This window comes from Pelecanus crispus, chromosome 8, assembly GCF_030463565.1.
Source record: "Pelecanus crispus isolate bPelCri1 chromosome 8, bPelCri1.pri, whole genome shotgun sequence".
Lineage (NCBI taxonomy): Eukaryota > Metazoa > Chordata > Aves > Pelecaniformes > Pelecanidae > Pelecanus > Pelecanus crispus.
Genome location: NC_134650.1, coordinates 6992461 through 7017356, shown reverse-complemented (window position 1 = coordinate 7017356; position 24896 = coordinate 6992461). Strand labels below are relative to the sequence as shown.

The 24896-nt window shown below is 55.1% G+C and overlaps 1 protein-coding gene across 2 annotated transcripts; it reads left to right on the top strand.

The window, feature by feature from the left end:
• The first annotated feature begins 8205 nt into the window (after positions 1-8205).
• On the top strand, positions 8206-24691 carry PDGFRB (platelet derived growth factor receptor beta). 2 transcript variants are annotated; one of them, XM_075715021.1, is made up of 23 exons: positions 8206-8299; positions 9649-9726; positions 11255-11551; positions 11999-12268; positions 12554-12681; positions 13016-13190; positions 13842-14034; positions 14247-14362; positions 14899-15025; positions 15188-15399; positions 16128-16222; positions 16493-16625; positions 17049-17153; positions 17263-17373; positions 17753-17906; positions 19278-19444; positions 19703-19821; positions 21027-21149; positions 22564-22675; positions 22964-23063; positions 23183-23288; positions 23792-24030; positions 24541-24691. In XM_075715021.1, exons 2-23 carry the CDS (start codon positions 9678-9680, stop codon positions 24689-24691), a joined length of 3282 nt encoding a protein of 1093 aa, XP_075571136.1. In that variant the 5' UTR covers positions 8206-8299; positions 9649-9677. The 2 variants fall into 2 exon arrangements, with proteins under 2 accessions (XP_075571136.1, XP_009487785.1); XM_009489510.1 differs by lacking the exon at positions 8206-8299 and having other exon boundaries at positions 9678-9726.
• Positions 24692-24896: the final 205 nt, after the last annotated feature.

Sequence of the window (24896 nt, the reverse complement as noted above, 5' to 3'; positions counted from 1 at the left end):
TGCTTCAGAAGGGGACTCTCAGCACATCCCCATGGGCAGCCCCAGGGCCGCTTGGGGGGACGAGGCTCCCAAAACAGGCAGGAGACAGGCAGGCAACAGGCAAGCCTGCCCCTGGGTGTGAGGCCCCATCCTGCCAGTCCCTCTGCCTTCCCCCTTCTGGCCCATCTACCATGCAAAAGAGTCTGTGACTGAAATCTTAATGCTACCAAGACACAGTAATTGGCACCAATTAAATTGCTACATTCATATTTGAATTGCTTTAACTGGCGAGACACACTGTCTAATTTATACAAAAAAATATGTTTGCTTGTGGGTTTGTCTGAACTGGGGCCAGCAGAAAATACACCATTTCGAGCCCTGCTCCCTGAAAGCATGCTCTCTGCTTGCAAACTGGAAGTCACCTCTGTTTCAGCCTTTGCCGAGCAAATGGTTGCAGACCAGAAACCCTGCTTTCCTCAGGGCTGAGCGCTGCTGGCATCGTGAGAGGGGTCCCCCCCTCTCTCCCTGCAGGCAGCTGCCAAGTTTCCCTCTCCAGCCTGGGAGCTGTTTGGGAGAATATGGTCTGATTCAGGGAGGCGAATTCCTGGTGCGGGGAGCAGGACTCAGTGCCCATTTTAAAGCTGTGCTCAGGGGAGGGCAGGGGGTGCTGGCAGCTGCTAGCCCCAACACAGAGTCCTGCCTCGGCTTCTCCTCCAGAGGATCCATGGGGTTTTTGGGGCAGGGGCTGTTTGTAGAGCATGGGTGCGGAGGGGAACTGATTTTTTGCTCCGTGACTGAGGGCAGAGGAACCGCTGGAGGTTATAAAGGACTCTGTGTGCAGGATGGCAAGCACAGCTCGTGCTGCCTGCCCAGAGCACGTAGGAAGAGGTTATCCAAGAGGGAGGCATCCCTTGTGCAACCTGCAGTTGCACGGGGGATGTGCTTGACTTTCTGCATCCCCCCCACCCCAAAAAGCTCCATCACTGCCCCCGGTCCTCTTGTCATAAGGAGGTGGGTGCCGGCCCCTCATCATGTGCAATTACCTGCTGGGGGTCTGACCCCTGCTTGCCAGTGGGCAGGAAGGGAGGCACAGGGTGAGGGTGGCTGTGGTTCAGCTGTCTCTGTGGTCCTGGCACTGGGTGCCACCACCCTGGACTTCCTGCCCCACAGGTGGGCTTATGGAGGAGGGGGCAGGATCAGCCCCCAGCACCAATAGCTGCACCAGCAGCTGCATTTTTCTCCCTCTCAGGGACCCAGAAGTAGCAGGGCCAGCCAAATCAAACACAACCCCCCTCTGAAAGCAGCCTCTGCCCTTCACACCCCAGGACTGCCTGGCCCTGTCCTCTCCCACCCTGGCCACAGTGCCAGGCTCCTCTCCAGGTCCCATGGATGGGTGAAGGTTGCCCTGACCGCAGAGCTGGTGAGCGCCTAATCCCAGCCACGAGAGCCTAAAACCCCAGAACAAAGCGATTAAGCTCGGGTCCCTCGCAGGCAGCCGAGAAGAGAAGAGCCGATGCATCCACGCAAATTATCTCCTCCTCCCCAGCAGATCCGTGTCTCATGGAAATTTTCAGAGGATCAGGTTGCCCATCCTTTGCTGGGATATGGAGCTGGAGAGCCCATAACACTCCGGCTGCTCGCAGGGCTTTGCAAAGCCCCTGTATCCTACTAGGGGGAAGAGGAGAGGAAGATGGCTCTATTTCTCCTCCTGCCTCCATCGCCCTCCCCTCGCAGCTGATGATTAGTGGTTAATTAGAGCCAGCCGGGACCTTAACCCCACCATAGCAGCCACCCTCAAACAGAGACCGTGAGTAGGTGATGGAGATGCCGACATGCTGGGGCCTGTTTTCCTCCTTGCGTATACCTTAGCAAAGTGCTTCCCTTGAATCACTGCAGGAAGATGGACGTGGTTTTCTGGCAGCCACAGCACAAGAGCAAGGAAAGCCCTGGGGGTGGCAGGGCATGGGATGAGTAGCTGGGACGGTGCCCAACCCTTGCTGCCACATCCCCTGCTTCCCCTCTCCATGCCGCTGATGGTGGGGAAAAACACCAAGTGAGCGGATGGGCTCTGCTCAGAGAGGCCAGCCCCATCCAGTCCCACATGCTTGGGAGCTGGGACCCCCAGATATTCCAGTTTGGGGATGGAAGGGCCAGAGAGCTCTTTGAGCAGCTGCTACCAGCCAGCCCCAAGGCTTTGCTGCCTGGTTAGAGCTGCCTTTTCCTGGGGCCAGTGGCAAAGTGATGCAGGAACCTGCATGGGACCTGGCCCATGGTTTGGGTGCCCTGCAGTCACGTTCGTAACTCACATTGCTCACGTGCTTACGAAGCGGTGTGGTGTGTTCTCCCAAAAATGTCTTTGCTGTCGGGAGCAACGGAGAAGTTGGGAGATGGACATGGGCAGCCCCGGTTGGGCTCTGTTGCATCCTTTAGAGCATCTGGCTGAGGAAGGGCACTGGGAAAGGCTGAAATGCTCCCAAGGGGTACATTTGTGCCTCCCCAAGGGGGTCATCACACTGCAAGGGGTGACCCCAAGGCTGAGCAGAGCCCTGCTCCCCACACCCGGCGTGAGCATCCCCAGTTGTACACAATGCCAAACTCCAAAATGCTGTGCTCCAAAATGCTGGCCAGCCCCCAGCAACACCATGGGCCAGCCCCAGCATTGCCATGGCCCTGGCACCCACCAGCTGCCCTAGGGAGACCCAGGGGGTCAGGACTTGGCCAGGCTGAGGAGCGGGGTACGCAGCAAGGGCCAGCCAGGCACCACATAGGCCTTGCCTGGCACGTGGCAGCCGTTCCTCCCAACACCCCCATCCCTCCTTCCCCGGCCCCAGGTGAGCCCTGGTCCTCGCTCAGAGTTTTCCCACAGCCCAAGCCAAGCTCGCAGGCTCCGGGGAGCAGCCCCACCGGCCCTGGGGCCCAGTCTTTCCTCCGAAAGCGGAAGCGGGGGAACATGCGCAGCCGCAAAGGGCCATGAATACCAACACTCGGGGCTGGGGGATTATTTATAACTCTGGCACCTCTCCAAACAGATGTTTCATTTTATTTTGAACTTGCACTAAATAGGTCACTCGTTTCCTCTGTCTCCCATGGGCTTAAAACAGAGGGAGAAATCGGGGGGGATTAGGGGTGAGAGAGCAGGGCTTGCCATGGTCCCACGTCCCCCTGTGCCAGCTCCTCACAGCGATGCATTGCAGAAAGCCTATGGCTGGAAGTTTGCTGGATTGCATGCATGGATGTCATGGTCCCCGCACACTCAGAGAGGGAGGATGGCCGCAGCTGAAATGGGGCTGTGTGGGGCTCACCATCCCACCCCATTCCTCACATGTCTGACCCCAGGGCTGCTGAATCATGCTGCCGGGGCTCAACGTGAACTCGTCATCCTCCCTGGCATCCTCCCTCCCTGCTTTGGAGTCATGGTCCTCATTTTTGGCTTTCTGACAGATGCTGTCAAAGCCCGTGATAGCCCGTGGCTGGTCTGGAGGGGGCTGGCTGTGCCAGCTTGTGTCCTGCCATCTGTTGCAGGACCACCATCCTCATGACCATACAACCACCTTCTCCAGGCACCACCGAAGCTGGGGACCAGGGTCTGGGATTCTGGGCAGGGGCTCTGGTTGCTCCAGCCCTGCTCTCTGCAGCAGAGGCAGGCAGGAGAGCTGTGCCTGCGTATGGGCACGGTTTCCCTGAGCTCATACTGCCCCAGAGGTGGCATCTGCCCATGCTTTGACCATCTCCTAGACAGCTTGTGGTTGTGGCTTTAATCATGTATTCACAGACCGAGGAGTTCTGGTGAAACTGCTCAGAGGGTTCAGGTGTTTGCGACGCTGCCTGTGAGCGCTTGCGTGTGCGCTCACCTCTGCGTGACTAAAAGAAAACCCCAAACCCAGGCACGTTGCAAGCAGGCACCCAGGGCTCTCAGCATCGCTTGGTCTCACCAGCGCCTGGGTAAAGCCTCAGGACCCCCTTGGCAGTGGCAGGCGGCCACGAAAGGCAGGTTTTGCCCCCAGGCGTTCATCCCTTGGGCAGGGACGGCCTGTGGGACCCCAGGGACTCCCCAGCCCCTCTAGTCCTCATCCTGGTTTCAGATTTCCTACCTCTGCCTTTTATCAGCAACTGTTTATGGGCCTTGGGACGACAGACTCCCCATGTGTGTGCCCTGCGTAATTCTAGCCATGTGCTGGGAAAAAGAAAAAGGGCTCTGTGATGATAATCTGGCCTGTGAGTAAACGTGGTGTCATGGGAGCCGAGGGACCCCAGAGGAGCGATGTTGCAACTCTGGACGGTTCCAGCCAAGGGGAAAAAAAAAAATACGCTCAGTTTTATTTAGATTAAAGGGTGGGAAAGAAGCAGTCACAGAGGCCGGGGGGAGGGTGGCAGAGGAAAACAAGACAAGCCAAGGAGTTTCGCTGCCGGACAAGCAAGGCTTGCACTTGAGGGCTTGCCAGCCTTTGCCCAGGTAGCTTTTTGCATTCAAAAGTGGGGGACGGTGCCCCCCCAGCCAGGAAAAGCCCTCGCTCCCTGGCTGCAAGCAGCATTGATCATGGGATCCATACAGGGCTTTTTTTATTGCATACGGGCATCCATGATCTCACTTAATGACTCAGATGTGCTTAGACAAAGAAGAAATAAAGTATATTTTACTTCCCGCTAATTTGCACCAGATGTCCCTGGCCTGCTTGGCAGGACGGCGGGGCCAGCAAGCATTGTGGGAGCGCCTGGAAGCGCAGCCCCAGCAAGACAAGGGGCTAGAAATAGAAAGCCAGAGGAAGAGAAAGGACCGGCGGCTGTGTGAGAGGCCTGGATTTGCTTCTCCACTCCTTCCTTTGCCACGGTCGTGCTGACGCCAGCCGAGATGCCCTCACGGGTTGGAGTGGCAGCCAGCACCTCTGCCCAGCACTGCAGGAGCAGGGAGGCTCGGGCACGGGGAGCATGGCCAGGGGAGAAGAGCAACGTGGGGCAATGCATGCAGGAATTGCCCCTGAAAATGCAAATGGGATTTGCTGAGAGGGGGCTGTGCACCCTGATTTCCAGCAGCCAGCTCATCCCCTTGCTGGTGATCAATGGTCTGTAGGGGCCAGAGCTCCTCCCAAGGTGTTTGTCAGGGCAGCTGCAGCTGCTTTCCCCCTCCCCGGCATGCTGAGCGATCCGCTTCCCTGTGCACCAGCTTTGCAGGCTGGTTCCCAGCTCTCAAAGCTCTGGGGGTGCTTGCGGGACCCCCATCCTGGTTCTCCACAGGGCATTAGTGGTTGTGGAGAGGCAAGGAACATGGTCTAGGCATGCTCAGGGGGAAGGCAGTGGACTGGGAGGGCCACCTCGGCGTGGATGCTTATCTGTGTAGATCTCCCATGGTTTAAGGCATTTGCAGGGCTGGAAATGGCCCTGTCCCACATGACCCATGCTTGGGGATGGGCAGTGCCATGGGATGCTCATGTCAGCAGTGGCTGCCATGCGTGTTGAGAGGTTCTGCCAAGAGCGCTGCACCATACGCATGCTGGGAGCAAGCACAGAGGGAAGGGGGCTCAGAGGTGTGGCAGGGCATACCGAGCAAAGTCAAAGGAAATTCTTGCCTCGTTACCCAAGAATAGTCAAGACTGAGCCCACACAACATACTTTGGGCATTAGCAAAGGCATCCTTGGCTTACTAGCATCCTTAAACAAGAGATATGTCTGGAGTGGGAGAATGGTAATAAGGTTTGGTGATGCCTGAGGTCCTTAGCAAGGCACTGTGAGGTGGGAGGAGTGGCAGAGATGGCTGAAGGAATGGTGATCCCTAAATAAAGGTGGGACCATCCCCAGGAGAGGTTGGATATGGCTCTTCCTTGAATCCAAAACCCTGGGCGTAGCCCTGCTTTTGCCGCAGAATTCCTGTCCAAGTTCATCAGCCACAGAGGCATCAGCCCCCGGCCACCGCTCACAGCAGCGAGCGGGGGAGTGGGAAAGGAGGCGGAGGAGAAAGCTCAGCTGTCATCAGATTTGGGATGCAGGAGAAACAGGAGCGGGCTGCTCTGGAGAAGCTGCAAAGTCATGAGACGGGGAATCATGAGACTTGAATCCCGGTCCTGGCATAGCTGTGGTCCTGCTGCGTGGCCTTGGCCGTGCCGTTTGACCTCTCTGCTCTGTCCCTCTTGCCTGTGTCCTGTCTGTGAGAGCATGGCTCCGTGGGCTGTCAGAGCCTGGGGTGCCCTCTGCACAGTGCTGCTGCTGCTCAGGGATGTCAGGGACCCCCACTTATCCCATCGCCCCACACAACATGCTGCAAAAGCATGAGGCCAGAGATGTGCAAACAGGCTTTCAGCGGTGCCGGGCCCCAGCCAGCTATGGGATGCTTTCCCTTCACCGGCACGGCAGTGGGCTGGGAAACCCGACAGCCCCGGAGCTGGCTCAGCTCTCCCTCTTCTTGCCTACAAATGCCGCTCGCCACTCTTGGCGTCCGGAGGAGCAGCAGCGGCTGGGTGCATTCCTGCGGCCACGCGTGCTGCGCGCCGGCCAGGCTGATGTGATTACAGAGGAGAGATAAGGACAGACAGTGTGGCTGTGTCACTGGGCAGGGACAGTCGCCTGTATCTGTGTCTTGTTTGGACTCAAAACCCTCCCAGACATTCACAGTCCTGCAGTGCCGATGCTCCCAGGAGCCATCCTCCCCCACGGCGCTCGGCGGAGCCCCAGCATGGCCCCAGGACCCGAGCCCCAGGGAGACCGCAGCCACCCCACAGGCGTGTGGGGCTGAGTGTGGGTGTGGGGCGTCATTGCCCAGCGAGGCAGCTGACCTCCTGTCCCCTCTCCCAGCCAAATTCCTCTTTTAGAATAATAAACAGTGCAGCTCAAAAGAAAAGCTCCCTGCTCTGCCAGGCCAGGGACAGCTTGCCCTTGCATCATGGTGCCGGAGAGGGGAGGTCTGTACCTGTGCTGGCGGGGAGGAGAGGATGGTGAGGGGTGTAACATGGGGATGGAGAGCTGGGACTTCACCTTGGCACCTGCCGTGGAGCTGCAGTGCTGAGTGAAGGGTGCTGGACATGGCATTGCTGCAGGACCTCCCTGACCTCCAGGCACGTGCTAGGATGGGTGGAGGCAAATGGTCCCATGGCTTGAAAACGCTGATGTCCTGGCCCGTGGGAAGGATGGAGGAGTCTGAGGAGTCTGAGGGGTCCGTGGCACCCTGCTGACCCACAGGGCTGGGAGGAGACAATCCAAGGCAGCTGAGCAACATGTGGGTGCCTGTGTTTGGGTCCCTGGGTGGGATAATGTCTGGGCGCCTACTTTCAGATCACTGAGTGGGGCTGCACCCACCTCAGCTCCTCCCTGGCTGGCACTCACAGGGTGCATTTTATTGCTCTTGCTGAGAACAAAAGCTGAGAGTCAGGAGGGAAACAAGTGTTCTCAAGGCTGGCAGTGAGCTGGGTGCATTTGCAGCCCTTGTGAAATGCCTGTGTGCACCCACATGTGCAAGTACATGTGTCCCTGTGACGGGGAGAGAAAGGTTTGTCCTTCTGCTTGCCAGGCTCTGTGTGCATCCTGCAGGACGGGCAGAGCTCAGCATCTCCGAGCATGCTTCTCGCCTTGGCCAGAGCAGACAAACAAGGGAGAGGTCACCGCTCTTTGCGAGACATTACCACCCGCCCAGTCTGCTTGGGAAGCATCTCCAAGAGAAATGCCTTTTTGCAAAACCAGCAGCTTTATTAAAACCAGCTATGAACACAGGGGAGGCGGCCAGAGGCGGCAGCGGGAGGCTGCAGGGCTCTCACTGCTTGCTGAAGCAACACCCCTGCTAGCCCAGCACAAGCATGCACCCATGTCTGGCTCCCCGGCTCCGGCAGAGCAGTGGTTTGCCCCATCAGTGATCCTGCAGAGATCACTCATGGAGTGAGGCACCTGTCTGTGTGGGTAAAGGAAGCCAAGATCTCACCTGCAACAAGTCTAACAGTGACAGCCATGAAGCTGGACAGGCTGCTAAAAGCTGGGCATGAGCTTAGGAAGACCTTAGCTGCTGGCAGGCAGATATTGGTGGGGTGGGGGGGTGGGGTGGTGAATACAGCCTGGCTTGTGCATGCAGGCTTGGAGGGATGAAAGGAGAGGATCCCAATTGTCCTTACAACCTTGAACATTGAATATTGGATGAATCACACACCTCTGTAAAGGCAAATTGGGAAACAAAGCTAATTGTTCTCATGGCAGTGCCTTGGGGGGCAGTGAGATTAGGTTGTCCATCCTCCTCTCTCCTGCAATTTGGTGCTCTCTGAGGGTGGGTGGAGTGAGGTCACGTTCATTTACAGTCTGAGTTTTACCTGGGTCCTTTCATCCTACCACCCCTACCTCTTCCCTGTAAGTGCTCTCATCCCCCCTGGCAAATGCAGAAGAAAGAAGGAGTCACGGAGGGGTTTTCTGGAGTGGGAAGAGGGAAGCTGCTGAATAAGCTGGAGACCTGGAAGGATTTGCTAGTAGATCAGACTTTTGTTGAGCCAAAGCAAGAGAATAATAAAAACATCTGACAAGCGCACGTCATTTAAAAACCATTTCCTCCTTAAGATCAAGCAGACCAGGAGGCCATTCCAGGGCCAAGAGGCAGCAGAGCCGCTCAGTAAGAGACGATGCCTTGGGTCAGGTCAGCAAGTCCAGATTGCCACTAGCCATCCTCGTGCCTGGCAAGCAGCTCCCCAGAGCCCTGAGCCGGCATCACGGGGGCTTCTCCTCAGGGTCTGCCTTGGGAGCAGGTTCAAAATGCCTCTTGCGCCGGGAGAGGGCATGTGGCCCAGCGGCAGGACAAGAGCTCAGCCCTGGATTGCAGCGTGGCTGAGCTGTGAAGTTCAGCTCCATGCAGGACCATCCCCAAGTTCAGGACTACTGAACTCATTTCCCCCTAGCTTTCTCCAGGCACAGAGGAAGCCTTTTGCCTTACTCTTGCCCTTGTTAGCTGCTTCATTTTGCTTTTCAGAAATACTCATCCCTGTCCCTGCAGATGCGATGGGGAGGGTTACCTGTCACCCCATTACACGGGGGACAGACCCCACTGCTCTTAGGGAGCTCTGGCCTTGTCTCTTCTGGGCTCTCAGTTTGCACCAGGGAGGACTGGAAACACTCTGTGGAAAAGATTTCTTGAGAAATGTTGATAAAAGGGATTTTTAACTAAAAAGCCCTCTTAAATATTCCCTTAAAAGATATATATTTGAAAGTTAAATACAAAAAACTCATTTTTTTGTGGGGTTTCTTTGAGCTTGTTTTATTTCATTGGAAGGAGCAGAAAATGTGGGAGGGTGGAGGGGAATCTGTTTTCCAGCAAGTTTTATCTCACTGGGACTGAGGGAAGCAAAAACTAAGGGGAAAAAGGGCAAGCATTAGAGCAGAGGGAGGAAGAAAGGCAGGGTTCTGCAGCAGGGGGAGTGGCATTTCGAGCAGAGATGAGCAAGAGTTGACACAACTGCTGGAGCCTCCAGCAAAATCCCTGTTTACCAGCGGGAGATGCTTTAGAAACAGCTTCTTCTGCAGATCCAGTGTGAGGGGGAACCAACCACCCTGCCAGGAGGGAAAGGCTGAAAACTGGAAAGAGAGGGGAGGTTTCTGAGGTGGAGAAGAGAGCCTGGGGATCGGGTGGGGGCTCGGGGACCCCCCTGCCCGGGATAGCCAAGGGACCCCTTCTCTGCCAGCAGTGCTGTGCTCATCCAGCTTTGCTCTTGGCAGGATTCGGCCACCCAGCCACGGAGCCCACCATGCTGTGCCCCTCTCTGAAGACATCTCTCTGGCTCCTCATCCTCACTGGTGAGTGCTGTGGCTGGGCAGGTGTGTGCAGGATTGCGCCCTGCGTGGGGATGCTGCCCTGGGATGCCCATTCCAGGGCAAGGGGGAGGGAAGAGGCAATGAGGAGGCACAGGGGGGCACAGCGCGGTCCGGGCACAGTGCGGTCCAGGCACATCTGTCCCTCCTAATGACTCGGGTCCATGGGCTCATTCTGACCCAATCCTATGGCGGGGTGGATGTAAAGTCCATCTATGCTTCATGCTGATGCACAGGTGGGTGGAAGGAGGAGACCTTTGCAGAGGGAGCACTGCCAGGTGCACTCAGCCCTTAGCAAACACTGGAGAACCCACATTAGCTGGACATTATGGACACCCCCACAGCAGGATTTGGTCAGACCCCATTTATACAATAACCCCTACAGCAAGGCAACAGGGCACCTGGCTGCATCTGGGCTGTTTACAGTATTGCTGTGAGTCTCTGGGGGCTGCCCCCAGCTGCCCTGCCCACCCGTGGGGACACCGGGGAGGAGCACATGTCACAGCCCCACTGGGACATCTGGGCAAAGGGTATAGCAAGGAAGCTGGGAGAGACACGGGGAGCCATTCAGGAAGACCTTGCCTGCTCTATTGCTTCCAAAGGATTTCCTGCAAGGTTTTCCTTTCATTTCTTTTTCACTTTCTTGTAAACTGACATTGTTTCAGCCTAGTCTGTGTCCTGTCTGACACAGCCCCTGTGGAGAGGCAGCCAGCAGAGCAGGGAATTGCCTCATCTCCTCCTCTCGCCCTTACCTGCTAAATGCATGGCCTTTCCAAGGCTTTGAAGGTGCCTCTGAGACCTACCTCTGCCTTTACAGAAACAGGCTCATTTTGGGGTCAGCAGTACTATCCATACTGTCGGCTCCCCAGGCCATCTAGACCAGCTCACAGGATGCATAAAAGCCAAGAATGTGAGCCAACATATGGGGGAGGCCCAGGTTACCCCCATTTCCAGCCCTGTCCTCACCAAGGATGCCCCTGGGGCTGGTGCAACAGCATCACAGCATGGCTGCCTCCCAGCACACCTCTGTTCACACCCACAGTTTCAACAGCTGCCCCAAATCCCTCCTGAGCCAGCCTTCTGCTCCTCACCGCCCGATGACACCGGGCAGCACCGGGTGGCACGGAGGGTGCCGTTACCTCACAGAAAGGTTGGATGGGGGCATAGCTAAAGCATAAAATGGGGGGTTCTCCACCCAGCATTGCCACAGACAACATGGGCAGCTTTGAATGTTGCTGAACCCTGTGATGTCTTATTTCCTCTCCAGTTAGGGTTTCAGAAGTTACGGGGAATGAAGGGTGACCCACCAAGGTCTAGGTTGACAGGACATTTCTGAGGAGAGCACGTGTTTGTCAGTGGTGGCTACGCCAAGGAGGACAAATCCCGGAAAGCTGTTTTTTGGTGTAAAGGCTGACACTACAAACCAAATACATTGGCATGAGGTTGTGCTCCAGCGTGCTTCTCCTTGGATTTGAGAGGAATCCAATTTGGTCTCTTCTCCCTCCTCTCCCAGGTCTGCTGGAAGTAATTTCTGGAGGCAGTGGGCTGCACGTCGAACCCAGAGACACTGAGCTTGTCCTCGGCCTCCACAGCACCTTCTCCCTCTTGTGCTATGGGGACGGCGCACTGGTCTGGGAACGGGAGGGTCAGCCCCTCACCGCCTCACTGGAGCACAGGAATGGTGTCTTCATCAGCAATCTCACTCTCAGCAATGTGACGGGCCGTCACACTGGGGAGTACGCGTGCACCTACAACCCTGACGAGGCTCCAGAGTCAGCAGAGAGGAAAGCCCTGTACATCTACGTTCCAGGTAGGGGACAGCATGTCCTTGTTTCTGCATTTCCACAGGGTTTAGCAACCAGGAGAAAGAGGGCTTTGAATTATTGTTCTGTCTTCAAGCATCTGGCCTCCCAAAATCCTTCCTCCCATTGCAGGAGAGCCCTCACGGCAAGTCATCTGGCTGTGGCATATCTCTGGTATGCCAGGTCATGGGAGAGGTCCACGTGTGGTGCGTTGGCGCAGGTGGTGGGGGAGGCAAGGGTACTAGGCAGCAGTGTCTGGGTCTCTCTCACCCTCCCAGGAGAGGTTTGGCAAGCCCATGACATGGCAGCTCTACTTTGCCATGGGGAGTAAGGGAAGAAGCATCCCACCAGTCTGGAGACAGAGGCCTGTGTTGGAGCAGTCCTGAAGGAGCACAGAGCAGCCCTGGTTCAGCTTCAAGCAGCTTTCTGTAACCAGTGTTCCCTCTTTCCCACAGATCCCTCCCTAGTCTTCCTCCCCACTACTACCTCTGAAGAGCTCTTCATCTTCATCACGGGCTACACAGAGGCCGTCATCCCATGCCGCGTGACCAACCCGCAGATGCAGGTGACCCTCTATGAGAAAAAGGTGGAGAATCCCATCCCAGCTGTTTATGACCCACAGCAGGGATTCAAAGGCTTCTTTGAGGATAAGACCTATTTCTGCCGGACAATCGTGGATGACCAGGAGGTGGATTCAGACACCTTCTACATCTACAGGATCCAGGGTGAGCTGCCATTGTCTTAGCATACCTGTGCACCTGCTGTGGCTGTTCCTTCAGCCCAATGGCAGGGGACAGCAAAGCTCTCCCCTGTCTCCTTAGCAGTACCCCTGATCAATTTGGAGGCTGGATTTAGTCCTGTCTCCATTAGAGAATGGGTTCTGCCACAGTGTCAGCTCCATCCCTCAGGGAAGAGAATTTCCAGTGGACCAGTCCACCCAGGATAAATGGACTGGGTGCCCACTCATCCATTCCTCCATTATTCATTCCTTTCTTTCACCTTTCCCACAGTCTCATCTGTGAATGTCTCCATCAGTGCAGTGCAGACCATAGTGCGTCAGGGAGAAAACATTACTCTGATGTGCACCGTGAGCGGCAATGAGCTAGTCAACTTCAACTGGGATTATCCCCGCAAGCAAGTGAGTGCTCCAGCCCCACAAGCCCTGGGCAGCAGCTCCAGCCTTCGCCCAGATGTCCCATGGCAATCATTCATCAATATCCTAGGTGAAGCTTTGTAGGAAGCTTCACCCCATGGCAGAAGCTGTGGGATGCTGCTGCTGCCACACAAGGAGGCTTGGATTAAGGCTGTCTGTCTCAGTGGCTTCTGATCAGTGCATGTTCCCTGTCTCTGTGGCAGCCTGACTGGGGTCCTCTATCCCCTCCTCCTCCCTCCCTGTGAGCTTGGCTTTGTAGCTCCAATGGCAGAACATGCTCTTTCCTTCTCAAACCATATCTCTTGTCCCCATTGTGCAGGCAGGGAAGGCTGTGGAGCCAGTGACAGACTTCCTGCCGGGATCCACCCATGAGATCCGCTCCATCCTCATCATCCAGAGTGCAGAGCTGGAGGACAGTGGGACCTACGTCTGCAACGTCTCTGAGGGCTACCACGAGAAAACGGACCGGAAGGACATCACAGTCCGAGTAATCGGTGTGTCACTACCCACGGGCCCAAAGCCAGCAAACCACATGGGCGTCCAGGCAGTTCCAGATCCATGTTTGTCCAAAGGGCTGGAGAGGGGTCTCTTTTTATCTCTGACCCCCCTATCCCTCTCCAGAGTGACACCCTCTTCTCTCTGCACAGCCTCCAGCTCTCTCCCCTCCTTGTCTCTGCCCAGTAACTGTCAAAAACCCAGCCCTCACTGCAAGTGACCCCTGCCTACTTCTTGGCTTCAAAACATCCCAAATCCCCCACCACAGCTTTTAGAACCCTTTATGACACTTGAGGGTGTGGGTAAGAGCTCTTCTGCACTGTGTTGTGCTAAGGCACTGAGGTCAAATTGTCACCTCCCATCTGCATCTGTCCTTCTTTCATGTAATTTGGAGGAACCTGCCCCATCTCTACAAGATAACAGCCTTTTCCCTGTATGCTGCCTGGCCCATGAGCTCCCTTGCTCCAAAGTGTGGCTCTGCAACCCCACTCTGCTTGGACACAAGCCTGAAGCCTTGAGGGGTGGATCTGGAGCTGCCCCACCACTTCTGTGTGTTCAGGGTGTTTTGTTCCAGATCCATGTTTATCCAGAGGGCTGGAGAGGGGTCTCTTTTTATCTCTGACCCCGCTATCCCTCCTGCCCCCTCTCAGAGCATGGCTTTGTGCGCTTCCATACCCACCTGCCCAGCACGGTGTACGCTGAGGTCCACAAGAGCCACACCATCCAGGTGGAGGTGGAGGCCTACCCACAACCCAGCATCGTGTGGCTGAAGAACAACAAGACGTTGACCATGGAGAGCAGCAGCGAGTTCACCATCACCATCAGGAACCTGTCAGAAACCAGGTGAGGGCCCATCACTCCTCATCAGGGTGCAGGGAAGTGATAATCACAAAGCAAGCTGCAAATCACTGGTTGGACATGGGCTGGTGGTTGAATGCCTTTCTGTGAGTGGATTTCGAGCATGCCTCAGTTGGGTGGGATCTGGTCACCTCTGAGCGCCGTCAATCCCCAAGTATCTTCCCACACCCATCACTCAGGGACTGTGTCTCCTCCAGGTACCAGACAGCTCTGGTGCTGGTGCGGGTGAAGCAGGAAGAAGGAGGATTTTACACGATCCGGGCTTCCAATGAGGATGATGAGCAGGAGCTGTCCTTCCATCTGCAGATAAATGGTGAGGATGGGCGTGCAGACATGGGGCTGAGGAGTTTGGGGGCAGTCTCAGAGGATGGCTCCATCCTTTGCCGCAGGACCCTCAGGCTGAAGCCCTTAGTCCTCTGACTACAGCTCCAGAGTGGTTTTGATCAAAGGAAGAGCATTAAAGCAAGAAACGTGCTCACTTGAAATATCTCACACATGGTCTCAGATCAAGGGGGACAGGGAGGCAATGCAGACACCAGCAGCTTGACCTTCATGCCCTGGCCCAAGGTAGTAGATGCAGAGATGGGTGGGCAGCTCTGATGTCCAGCACTCTCCTCTGTGCTCACCTCTGTTCTCTAAGCAACCTGAATGTGGACAGGCCTCCTTCATGACCCCCTCAAACCTTTCTGGTTTTGCTGTTAGGTTTCAAAACTGAAACACGATTGCTGTGATGAGTCCTACCTCACTGTCCCCCCACCCCCAGGCCATGTTAGGGGCACAGGGGAATCATGTTCCCCTTCCATCCTGCAAAGTGAAGGATGAATTCCCACCAGTGTCTCTTGGTTTCAGTGCCAGCCAAAGTGGTGGATCTCAAGGAGATCAGCAATGCCAGCAGTGGGGAGCAGACCGTAACATGCTCTGCTGAAGGCATGCCCCAGCCAGAGATCAGCTGGTCTACTTGCAGCGATATCAAATGGTAAGTGGAGTGATAGAGCCCATGGTAACACCCGGGTTCTTGCATTTATTAGAATAATAGACTAATATTTTATTGCATCCTGCTGGCCCACAAGCCCAGGCAACCCATGGTGGCGTGTGGTCCCAACTGCCTCACAGGTGCCTTTATTCTCCCCTGGGCCAGGTGCGGGACCAAGGGGCAGCCCACCCGGCTGCTGGGGAATGAGTCCACAGAGATCGGTCTGCAGACCAACGCCACATACCACGCAGAGCTGCAGGTGTACCGCGTGAACAGCACCCTGCAGCTGCACAGGGTGGACGAGCCCCTGCTCCTGAGATGCACTGTGCAAAACTTCCTGGGCACCAGCTCCCAGGACATCACTCTGGTCCCACACGGTGAGCGCTGTGGGAGGTGTTTGAGCCAGCAATGGGGAGCTAGACTTTCCTCTCTGTGCCTCCAGCCTGGAGGTGCTAGGAGCCAGGACTGTCATCTGATGGCTGCAGTCTTCGAAAGCAGGAAGCCTGGGTATTCTGCCCAAAATGAAGCTTCCTTTGGGTTGAGCAGGAAAGGTTGCTCCAGGAGGAGCCCTTATATCCACTGGCCGTGGACATCCTCTTCCCACCACTGGCAGGGTCATCCCTCCAGGGAGGCAAGATGAGAGTTCCTGAGCATGTCCCCAGTGTCTTGTTATTAGCCCGTGGGTCACTAGATGGTGCCACGGACTAGAACATCCATGCACTGAACATCCCAAATATGAGGAAGGATGGTCTAAGCCCAAGTCCAGAGCTGCCAGCTCTCCCCCAAGCAAACCAGCCCCTCTAGCTCCTTACACCCTCCCACGGCCAAGCCTCTTCCAAGGCAGCAAGCCCTTCAACAGGTGTAATAACCCATCACCCCATTACCCCTGGGGTGCTGGCCCTGCAAGACAGGGACTGGCCCCACCCAGAGGAGAGCTCAGGGTCGATGTCTGGGGGGAGGTGTGTAGCAGGAGGGGGACAGTGGCTAGAGGAGGAAAGGGGAAGGGTGCAGGGATCCCTCTGTGCTGCTGTCCCCTCCTTTCCCCAGGGTACCCAGGCCATGCAGGGTTGGAGGAGTCTAACTGCTGTCCCTGTTGTCATTGTAGCCTTGCCGTTCAAAGTGGTCATCATCTCTGTCATCCTGGCCTTGCTGGTCCTCACCGTCATCTCCCTGATCATCCTGATTGTCCTGTGGCAGAAGGTAAAAGAGGAGAGCATTCCCAGGCTGCCACAGTGCTACCCCCATGTCAGGGTGTCTGGGAAGAGCAAAGCTGTGAGCTCCTTCTGGCATGGGCCTGAAAAATGTCCCACCCATTCCAGGGACCATGGACCCCCTGGCATCCATAGGCTAGATGGGGCATAAGGCAATGGCTGCAGGGACAAAAGACTCCCTGACAAAGCCCATCCACATCTCCCATGCCCTCCCTGACCCTCAGCCTCTCAGATCTCTCTTTCCCCTTTCCCTTTCCAGAAACCTCGTTATGAAATCCGCTGGAAGGTGATTGAGTCAGTCAGCTCTGATGGGCACGAATACATCTACGTGGATCCCATGCAGCTCCCTTATGACTCCAGCTGGGAGGTGCCCAGAGACAAGCTGGTGTTAGGTAAAGGCTGTGCAGGTCCTAGTGATGGACTCCTGGGGTCCTGGCTGTCTGGGGGTAATGGGTTTGGGATATCCAAAAGAGACCAACCCAGAAAGGGCACAGAGATTCCTCAAGATATGATGTGGTCCTGGGACAGAGGGACCATCTGGGACCATGGTGGGAAGCCAGCTACTCCCTTCGGCATGAAGCACTGGGTTATTCCTGGCTATCCTTTCCTGCGGCTGCAAGATCCTTCCCTCCCCAGCCAGCCAGAAACCATCCCCAACCATAAACATCATAGCTCACCACCACCTCCATGCCCACCAGGATGATTGCAGCAAGGCTGGTGTGGTTTCAGACAGAGAACTTGTCTTTTCCAAGCTCTTCACCTCACCCCTCCTTGAGGACTGTCGCCAACCTTGTCTCCTCCCTGTTTCTTTGCAGGACGCACTCTCGGTTCCGGTGCCTTTGGACGTGTGGTGGAGGCAACAGCCCATGGCCTGAGCCATTCACAGTCCACCATGAAAGTGGCGGTCAAAATGCTCAAGTGTGAGTTGTCCCCACACCATACCTTTCCCCCATCCCAAAGGTGTGAGGCCAAACGTTGCCCATGTGCTCCCCTCCTCACCCTGGCACTCACACCAGCTCTCCCTAACAGCCACTGCCCGGAGCAGCGAGAAGCAAGCCCTCATGTCCGAGCTGAAGATCATGAGCCACTTGGGACCTCACCTCAACATCGTCAACTTGCTGGGGGCCTGTACAAAAGGAGGTAGCTGAGCCCTGGGCACCTTGTCTCCTCTCCCTGCTGCCCTGGGCTACGCTGAGGAGGACAACTGTCCTCAGAGAGAATAATTCCTGTTTTCTGGTTCAGAATGATTCACCCTTCCCTTAGGGAAGCCTTGTGCGGCTCACAAAGCCTTTCTTTCCAAACTATTTGAAACTGAGAAGGCATTTTTCTGATAACCCCCACTTCCTTCCCCAAACACAAATTTCAAATTCCAAAAATGCTCAATATCAGAAAGATGGCTTTTCCCCCGGCCCTGCCTAGACATCCTGCAATCTGGTAATGCCCCTGTGGGATGAAATTTGCTGCCCCGGGGAGCGAGCGCAGCCGAGGCAGGGCTGACACGGGCGCTCTGTCCCACCAGGGCCCATCTATATCATCACCGAGTACTGCCGCTATGGGGACCTGGTGGACTACCTGCACCGCAACAAGCACACCTTCCTGCAGTCCTACGGAGAGAAGGCACGGCGAGAGGCAGAGGTGTACGGGAACACCGCCAAGGAGGACCATGTGCAGAGGTACCTGGAAAGCAGCACTTTCCTCCTCCCTGGTGCCTACCCCATCAATGAGGGAGGCTGGTACTTCCAGGAAAGATACCTACATTTCCTCCAGACCAGTAAAATAAACGCTGGCCCAACATTGGGACACAGTTGGCCACTCTCTTATCTTGTGAGACTGGCCCATGTGCCAACCAGCCACCTCCAAACAGCTCCTGGCAGACAGAGAGTTGGCAGAGGCAATCTGTGTGTCCTGGAGGCTGAGTCTGCTAGCACACACGCTGGCTGCTCCATGCCAGTTGGGAATATTCCCTGGCATCATTAACTTTACTGGCACAACCACAGCTATGCTTCAAGTACAGAGACGAAGGGTTTCCCAGCCTGTCTTAACCCTTGGAGACCTCAGCTCTGCATTTTCAGGGCAGGTCACGTCGCTACCAAGCCTAAGAGAGAAGTGCTAGAAGGAGTGAAGTTGCACAAGAGGTGCTACAAGGAAAGGGAAACGGTTCTTCATCCAGTTGCCAGCTGTAAGGGATGCAGGCAGATCAGTGCACAGAAACGGTCCCGTGCGAAGTTAGAAGGCAGCATTTCCTTCCAGTACACCAAAACAATAGTAAAATAGAGCAGTGTTAGGACATCAGCACAGCTTCCCCCTGTGCTTTCTGCTTGAAGGCAGCTGAGATCCTCCTAAGCACTGAGCATAGCCTCACAAGCCCGTGGGGATGTACCCCGCAGCTCTGGCCATGCAGCAGGTTTCCCTTGCCCAGCACCATCATGTGGAAGGCCTCAAGATGCTGCTTCCCAGATGCAATTGTTGCTCTCTCAAGGGAGAAGGTGCTCGAGGGTGCAGATGATTGCTGATCCAAACTGGGAAGGTTTAACTGTGGACAGAGGCTTGTGTCCTGCCTGCTCAGTTCAGCTGTCTCCAGGCCAGTCCTGGCCAGCATGGGAATGTGCACAACCAAGGTGAAAGGTTTCGCCTGCCCAGTCTGGCTTGGGTCTCCTGCCCTCCTGCCCTGTGGGTGCCTGTGGAGCTGCAAGGCCCTGGCTCCCCTTCCTGCCCTCCCCAGTGCCGAGATCGTGTGCTGAGCCAAGCCTGTGCTCTGCCAGGCAAGGTGAGCATGAGAAGCTGCAGCCTGTGGGCAAGGGCACCTGGAGACCCATAGAGGAGTAAGGCAGGGCTGTTTAAAGCTAGCGCTGAGGACACCAGAGCTACCTGGTGGATGGAGGTCTCCAGTGCCATTTGCACTTCTCTGCGTGCATGATGCAGGGCTTCTTTCCCTGCTGTGTGGCACATTCAGTGCTTGGGGTGAGGATTCAGGAATTGCAGTCCCACAAATTGTTGCTCCCATCCACTGCATCTCCTCCTTTCCTCTTTACTTCCCCCCACAGTCACCTCTCCTTGTCTGTGGAGAGCGACGGGGGCTACATGGACATGAGCAAGGACGACTCCTTGGATTATGTGCCCATGTCTGACATGAAGGGTGAAGTCAAGTACGCTGACATTGAGTCCTCTAACTACGGCACCCCGTATGAGCTGGACAGCTATTCCCCATCAGGTAACAGCTCAGCCACAGTGGGAGGGAGAGGTGCTTGCGCTTTGGGTACTGGATCCCCTTGCTTGCAGAGATGAGTGGTCCATATTGCAAAGGTCACCTTTGGAATGAGTCCAGCAGCGGTGGCAGATGCCCTCACAATGGGAGCTCCTGGCTCTGTCCTTTTGTTGCTGGAGGCAAAGCAATCCCCAGTGGTTCCACTGGCGGGCAGCCCACAAGTGTGCTGAGTAACATGAACATCCATCTCTGCTTGCCCTTCAGCTCCTGAAAGAACAGACCGGGTGACGCTGATAAACGAGTCTCCGCTCCTCAGCTACATGGACTTGGTGGGCTTCAGCTTCCAGGTGGCCAACGGGATGGAGTTCCTGGCTTCCAAAAATGTACGTATGCCAGCTGGTCCATGGTGCCTGCAGCAGTGGAGGCCAACAGTGCTCTGCCTGTGTCCTTGTGTCAGCTTTGGTTCACTGTCCCTCTGTCCATGCCAACCTCCTTATGAGAGAAGTGGCCATGCGATTAAAGAGCTGCTCACCACTTCTCTTTGGAAACACAGCCCTGGGGATCAGCATGACTATATTTGCATGTGACAGCTAACCCTGGCTTAGATTGAGCTTCAGGCCTCAAATTCCCTGACTCTGAGCTCCTCCCAAGCCATGTGCAGCACAGCTGTGGTGTTATATCATCCTTATTTACCATGATGACCAAACAGAGATAACCTCCCTCCGCTAAAGCACAAGGCACTCTGCAGCAGAGCTACTACTCTCCACAGACACCCCTATTGCACCACAGGCTCTGAGCCCCCCAGGCCTCATCAGAAATGCTTGTTTAGTGGAAATTAAGGCACCACAGAAGACTAGGCTCTGGGATTTCCTAAGGTCTGGTTTAGCCCAGGGCAGGCAGTAATATAGTTGGAGCGTGTGAAACATCACACAGGGCAGGGCTAAGAGAAAGGGTGGGGATGGCATCAATGATGTGTGGAGAGACATTCCTGGCTCTCTGCCTCCAGCCAGACAGTCTGATCCCCAAAAGTGCATGGTTAGTGATCCCCCATGGAGCACAGAAGAGGCTCCCAGCTCCCCACAGCTTCCCACAGTCATGCTTTGCAGTGGCATAATATCACAATGCTCGCTAGTATGGCAGGGTCTTGAGCAAACCTCGGGTCTGTTCACATGGAAAATGTCCAATATGATGGCAAACCAGGAGGCACAAGCTAGGTTGGTGTAACTCTGATGTCTTTAGACTGCTGAGTTGGATTGTCCAAGACTTCCACTCCTTGCCAGCCCACCAGCCCCCTTGCTTGGTCAGGTCCTGGCAATCCCCTCTCTGCTGGGTTGTTCAAATTGCCCTTGCCAGATTTGTATGCCTGTTGCTGTCACGGGGGTAGCAGTCCAACGAGCAGCAAAAATGTGGTAGCTCTGCTAGTGGCTTTGAGCCACAGTTGTCCCTAGAGGTGGAGGAGATGCCTCAAATGATGTGAGGTGACTCCTGTCCCTGCAGCTCTGGAAATGTGCTAGTGCTGGAGCTGGGCTGTTTCCTCAGGCTGTCTGATGGCCCCTCGCAGTGACAGTGCTCTGCCTCCCCCCTACAGTGTGTGCATCGTGACCTGGCTGCCAGGAATGTCCTCATCTGCGAGGGGAAGCTGGTGAAGATCTGTGACTTTGGCCTGGCAAGGGACATCATGAGGGACTCGAACTATATCTCCAAAGGCAGTGTGAGTACCAGGAGCTATGCAAGCCCCTTCTTCCTGGGGCTCTGGGCCTGGCACTCCCTACATGCTCCCCCTGTGAGTCGCCTGTCCATCATTGTGCCCCAGGGTGGTGACAGGGCAAGACTCTCAGGAGATGGTGTCAACGGCCAACCATCCTGCACCTGATGTGCTCCACATGCTGTGGAGTAGCAGAATTGTATGCCCATATCTCCAGGCTCTTACAGAAGAATGTAGACAGCAGCAGCAAAACTAAGGATTGTCCCCTGTACAGCCCATCACTGGCAGCAGTGCTGCATCCCTTCCCTGTATGGCGCTGAGTCCGGTCCTGAGCTGCAGGCAGGAGGAGTGCAAGGTTAGGCAGCTTGATAGTGCTGCAGCAAGTCACTAGACACTCTGGGAAGAGGTTCACAGACTTCTGCTCTAAGCACTAGACTGCAGGGTAAGAGGAAGTGTTTTCCTGCAGGCAGCTACTTTCCAGAAAGACATCTCCAATCTTTCGAGGCAGGAGAGGATGAAGCTGTAATTGAGCTTCCCCAGAACCTCCCCTTTGACTTCAACAACAGCATGTCCACTCCAGCCCTGGGGCATTTGGGAATGTGCAATCCCAAGCAAAGCAAGCCATGTAATTCCCAGAGAAACTGAGGTTGGGAGAGCTGAGAGTGGAGCCAGGCCCCTCAACCCCCAATCTTTATCTACTCTATGAACTACTAAACTTCTCTTGTGTTTTCTCCCATTTGCATGGGATGGCAGATGGGCAGGGAGACCCTCCTGCAGAGGGGCTGGGGTTTTCCAGTCCAGCTTTGGCATAGCTGCTTTTCCTTCCAAAATGGGAAATGAAACTGGGCCACTTTGCAATCCTTCCTGGAGATTATTTTGGTATTCATTGTGCAAGCGAATCCCAGGAACAGCACAGCCAGTGCTGCATACAAGCTGGTCAAGTGAGGCTCCTTTTCGTGTATCACTCTGAGTGAGGAAGAGCAGGAAAAAGCCGGATGTGTCCTTCAGCTCTTTTCTGGTCATTCCACAGCCCTCTCCAGCCTGGTCTCAGTTTTCCAAAGTCCAGATAGGCCTGGACTCCCTTCAGGAGTGCTGCGGGCATGTTGTGCAAGCCAGTGGACTCCCCAAGAACTAGGGAACAGAGAATGCACACCGTGACAGCTCATCATGGCAGACAGCAATAGAAACGGATGTAGCACACCCAGTCTTTCCTCCTGCCTGCTGGGTTCATCTGCACAAGGAAAGAGGAAACTGGTTCCTTCAAGAAGTGGCTGCCAGCAGATGTCAACAGATGTGTTGGGCTGATGGGCAGCTCTGAAGGGTCTTCTCTGCTTGTAAACTGGGTGTCAGGCTCTCACCTGTTGAAACAAGTGCTGTAGATGCAGCTGACTCTCTTCTTGTTCCATTTTTTTCCTCTTAGACCTTCTTGCCCCTTAAGTGGATGGCTCCAGAGAGCATCTTCAACAACCTGTACACCACCCTGAGCGATGTGTGGTCCTTCGGGATTCTTCTCTGGGAGATATTCACTCTAGGTAAGTGCCCTGGAGATAATGATGGTGTCTGTAGGCCTGATAGCATGTTAGCAGGATCCTTTCCCAGAGATAATAGAAATCCATTTCTAATCCCCAAGTCCCAACTTTACCAGTCAGAGTAGCACTTCATTCCCTGTCTCCTTCTTTCCTATGCTGACGTTGCCATTTGGAAGTGAAATGAAACAGGAAAGGTAAAGAAAAAAATGAAACCTTAGTGTGAAATATGTTTTGGCATGGGGGTTGCAGGCAATCCACCAGCCTGATTTCCTGCTCTCCCTTTACACCCAGGGGGAACTCCATACCCTGAACTGCCTATGAATGAACAGTTCTACAACGCCATCAAACGCGGCTATCGGATGTCCAAACCCACCCACGCCTCTGATGAAATGTAAGTGCTGCCCACACGTGTTTGCCCTGGGCCTGCCCTACACAAACTACAGAAGCATTTCTGCCTCTGTTTTCCCAACCCACTAACTCTCCAGGGTGCTCTCTCTTCCCTCTCCTTAGCTACGATATCATGCAGAAGTGCTGGGAGGAGAAGTTTGAGATCAGACCATCCTTCTCACAGCTGGTGGTGCTTATGGGAAACCTTTTGGTGGATTGCTACAGAAAGGTATGTTCAAAGGACCCTGTGCTGGAGGGACAGAAGAGGGTCAGTGCTCTGTGGAGGATGCTGCCTTGGTTGGGGCCCTCAATCAGGGTTTGGAGACCAGTGTTTAGTGCTGTTGTGCCAGAGGATTTTGCTGTGACTAAGGCTGTATTAGTATGAACAGCAATGAAGGTGGTTTGGGCATCCTGGGGACATTGCTGAGACAACTGGCATTACCAGACAGGCAGCTGGTATCTCAGCAACTGCAGAAATCAGAACTGGCAGGAGATCAAAAACCTGCCTCCAACTGTTTGGTATTTTGGAGCTGTGGAGTTGTGCCCTTGATCTCTCCCTTAGGAAATGTTCATGACCTGTCTTTGGTGGATACAGGGTAGCTGAACCCAGCAAGAAGATGCCAGCCTCTCTAGAAAAAGCCTAGCAGGCAGGGAAAGCAAATGCAAAACAAGTGCATTTTCTCCACTCACAAGACCTTCCCATTTCTTTTGTAACCTGCCCTGCGAGAGCAGAGGTACCAGCAGGTGGATGAAGAGTTCATGAAGAGTGACCACCCTGCTGTTGTCCGCACAAGACCCACAATCCCCGGGTTGAACAACGCCAGGCTCACTCCCAGCTCCCCCACTGGCAGCATCCTCTACACGGCCGTGCACCAGAATGGGGGCGAGAACGATTATATCATCCCTCTTCCCGACCCCAAACCTGAGGCAATCTGCGATCTCCCTCAGGAGGCCTCCATCAGCCGGGCCAGGTAAAAACATCACTTCTGAATGTTGTCCCTTCCCCTGACTGCCCAAATCTGAAAATGGGGGCCTCAAGAGGAAATGGGGATGCTCTGCTATGGGACAGACCAAGGGTGGGTTTACCAGGAGAGGAGGAGGACAGTGCCATCTCCATCTGAGGTGCTGCAACCTTGCAGGAGCCTGCAGGGATGAAGATGAACCAGAGGAGCTGGGATGCAAGCTAAGATAGGGTGTCACGTCATGTCTCTGTACATCAGCTGGCACAGCTGGGGACAAGAGACCCCGCTTACAAGGAGTAGGGCACACTGGGGCTTACGGTCTACAGAGCCCAGCTGGCTGTATGTTGTGTTTGAGGGCTGAATAGACCCAAGTGATATTGTCTGTCCCCTTGTGGAAAGATGCTCAGATAGACTGGGGCTGCCAGGATATTGACATGCTTCTCAGCCATTGGGAATCCTCTCTCACCAAGAGACTTGGGACAAGGCACTCATTTCTCTCTCCTCCTTGTCTCCCTTCAGCTCTACGCTGAATGAGGCCAACACATCATCTACAATATCCTGTGACAGCCCTCTGGGCCTCCGGCAGGATGAGGAGCAGGAATCCGACCCACAGCCAGGCTGCCAGGAGCCGACCACAGTGCACCAAGAGGTGGAGGAGAGTTTCCTGTAGTGAGAGCTGGGCTGACTCTGCATCTCCCCACGGCGAGACCAGCTGTGGGGCTGACCCAGACATCGCAGAGAGCCATGCTTTGTGCTTGTATATTCGGACATCCCCACCTGTCCCAGCATTCCTCATTCCCTCGTGTCTCCCAGTGTTGGGTGGGGAATTAAAGACTTTTCCCCATTGCCATCCCCTAACCCCTTACAAAGAGGTG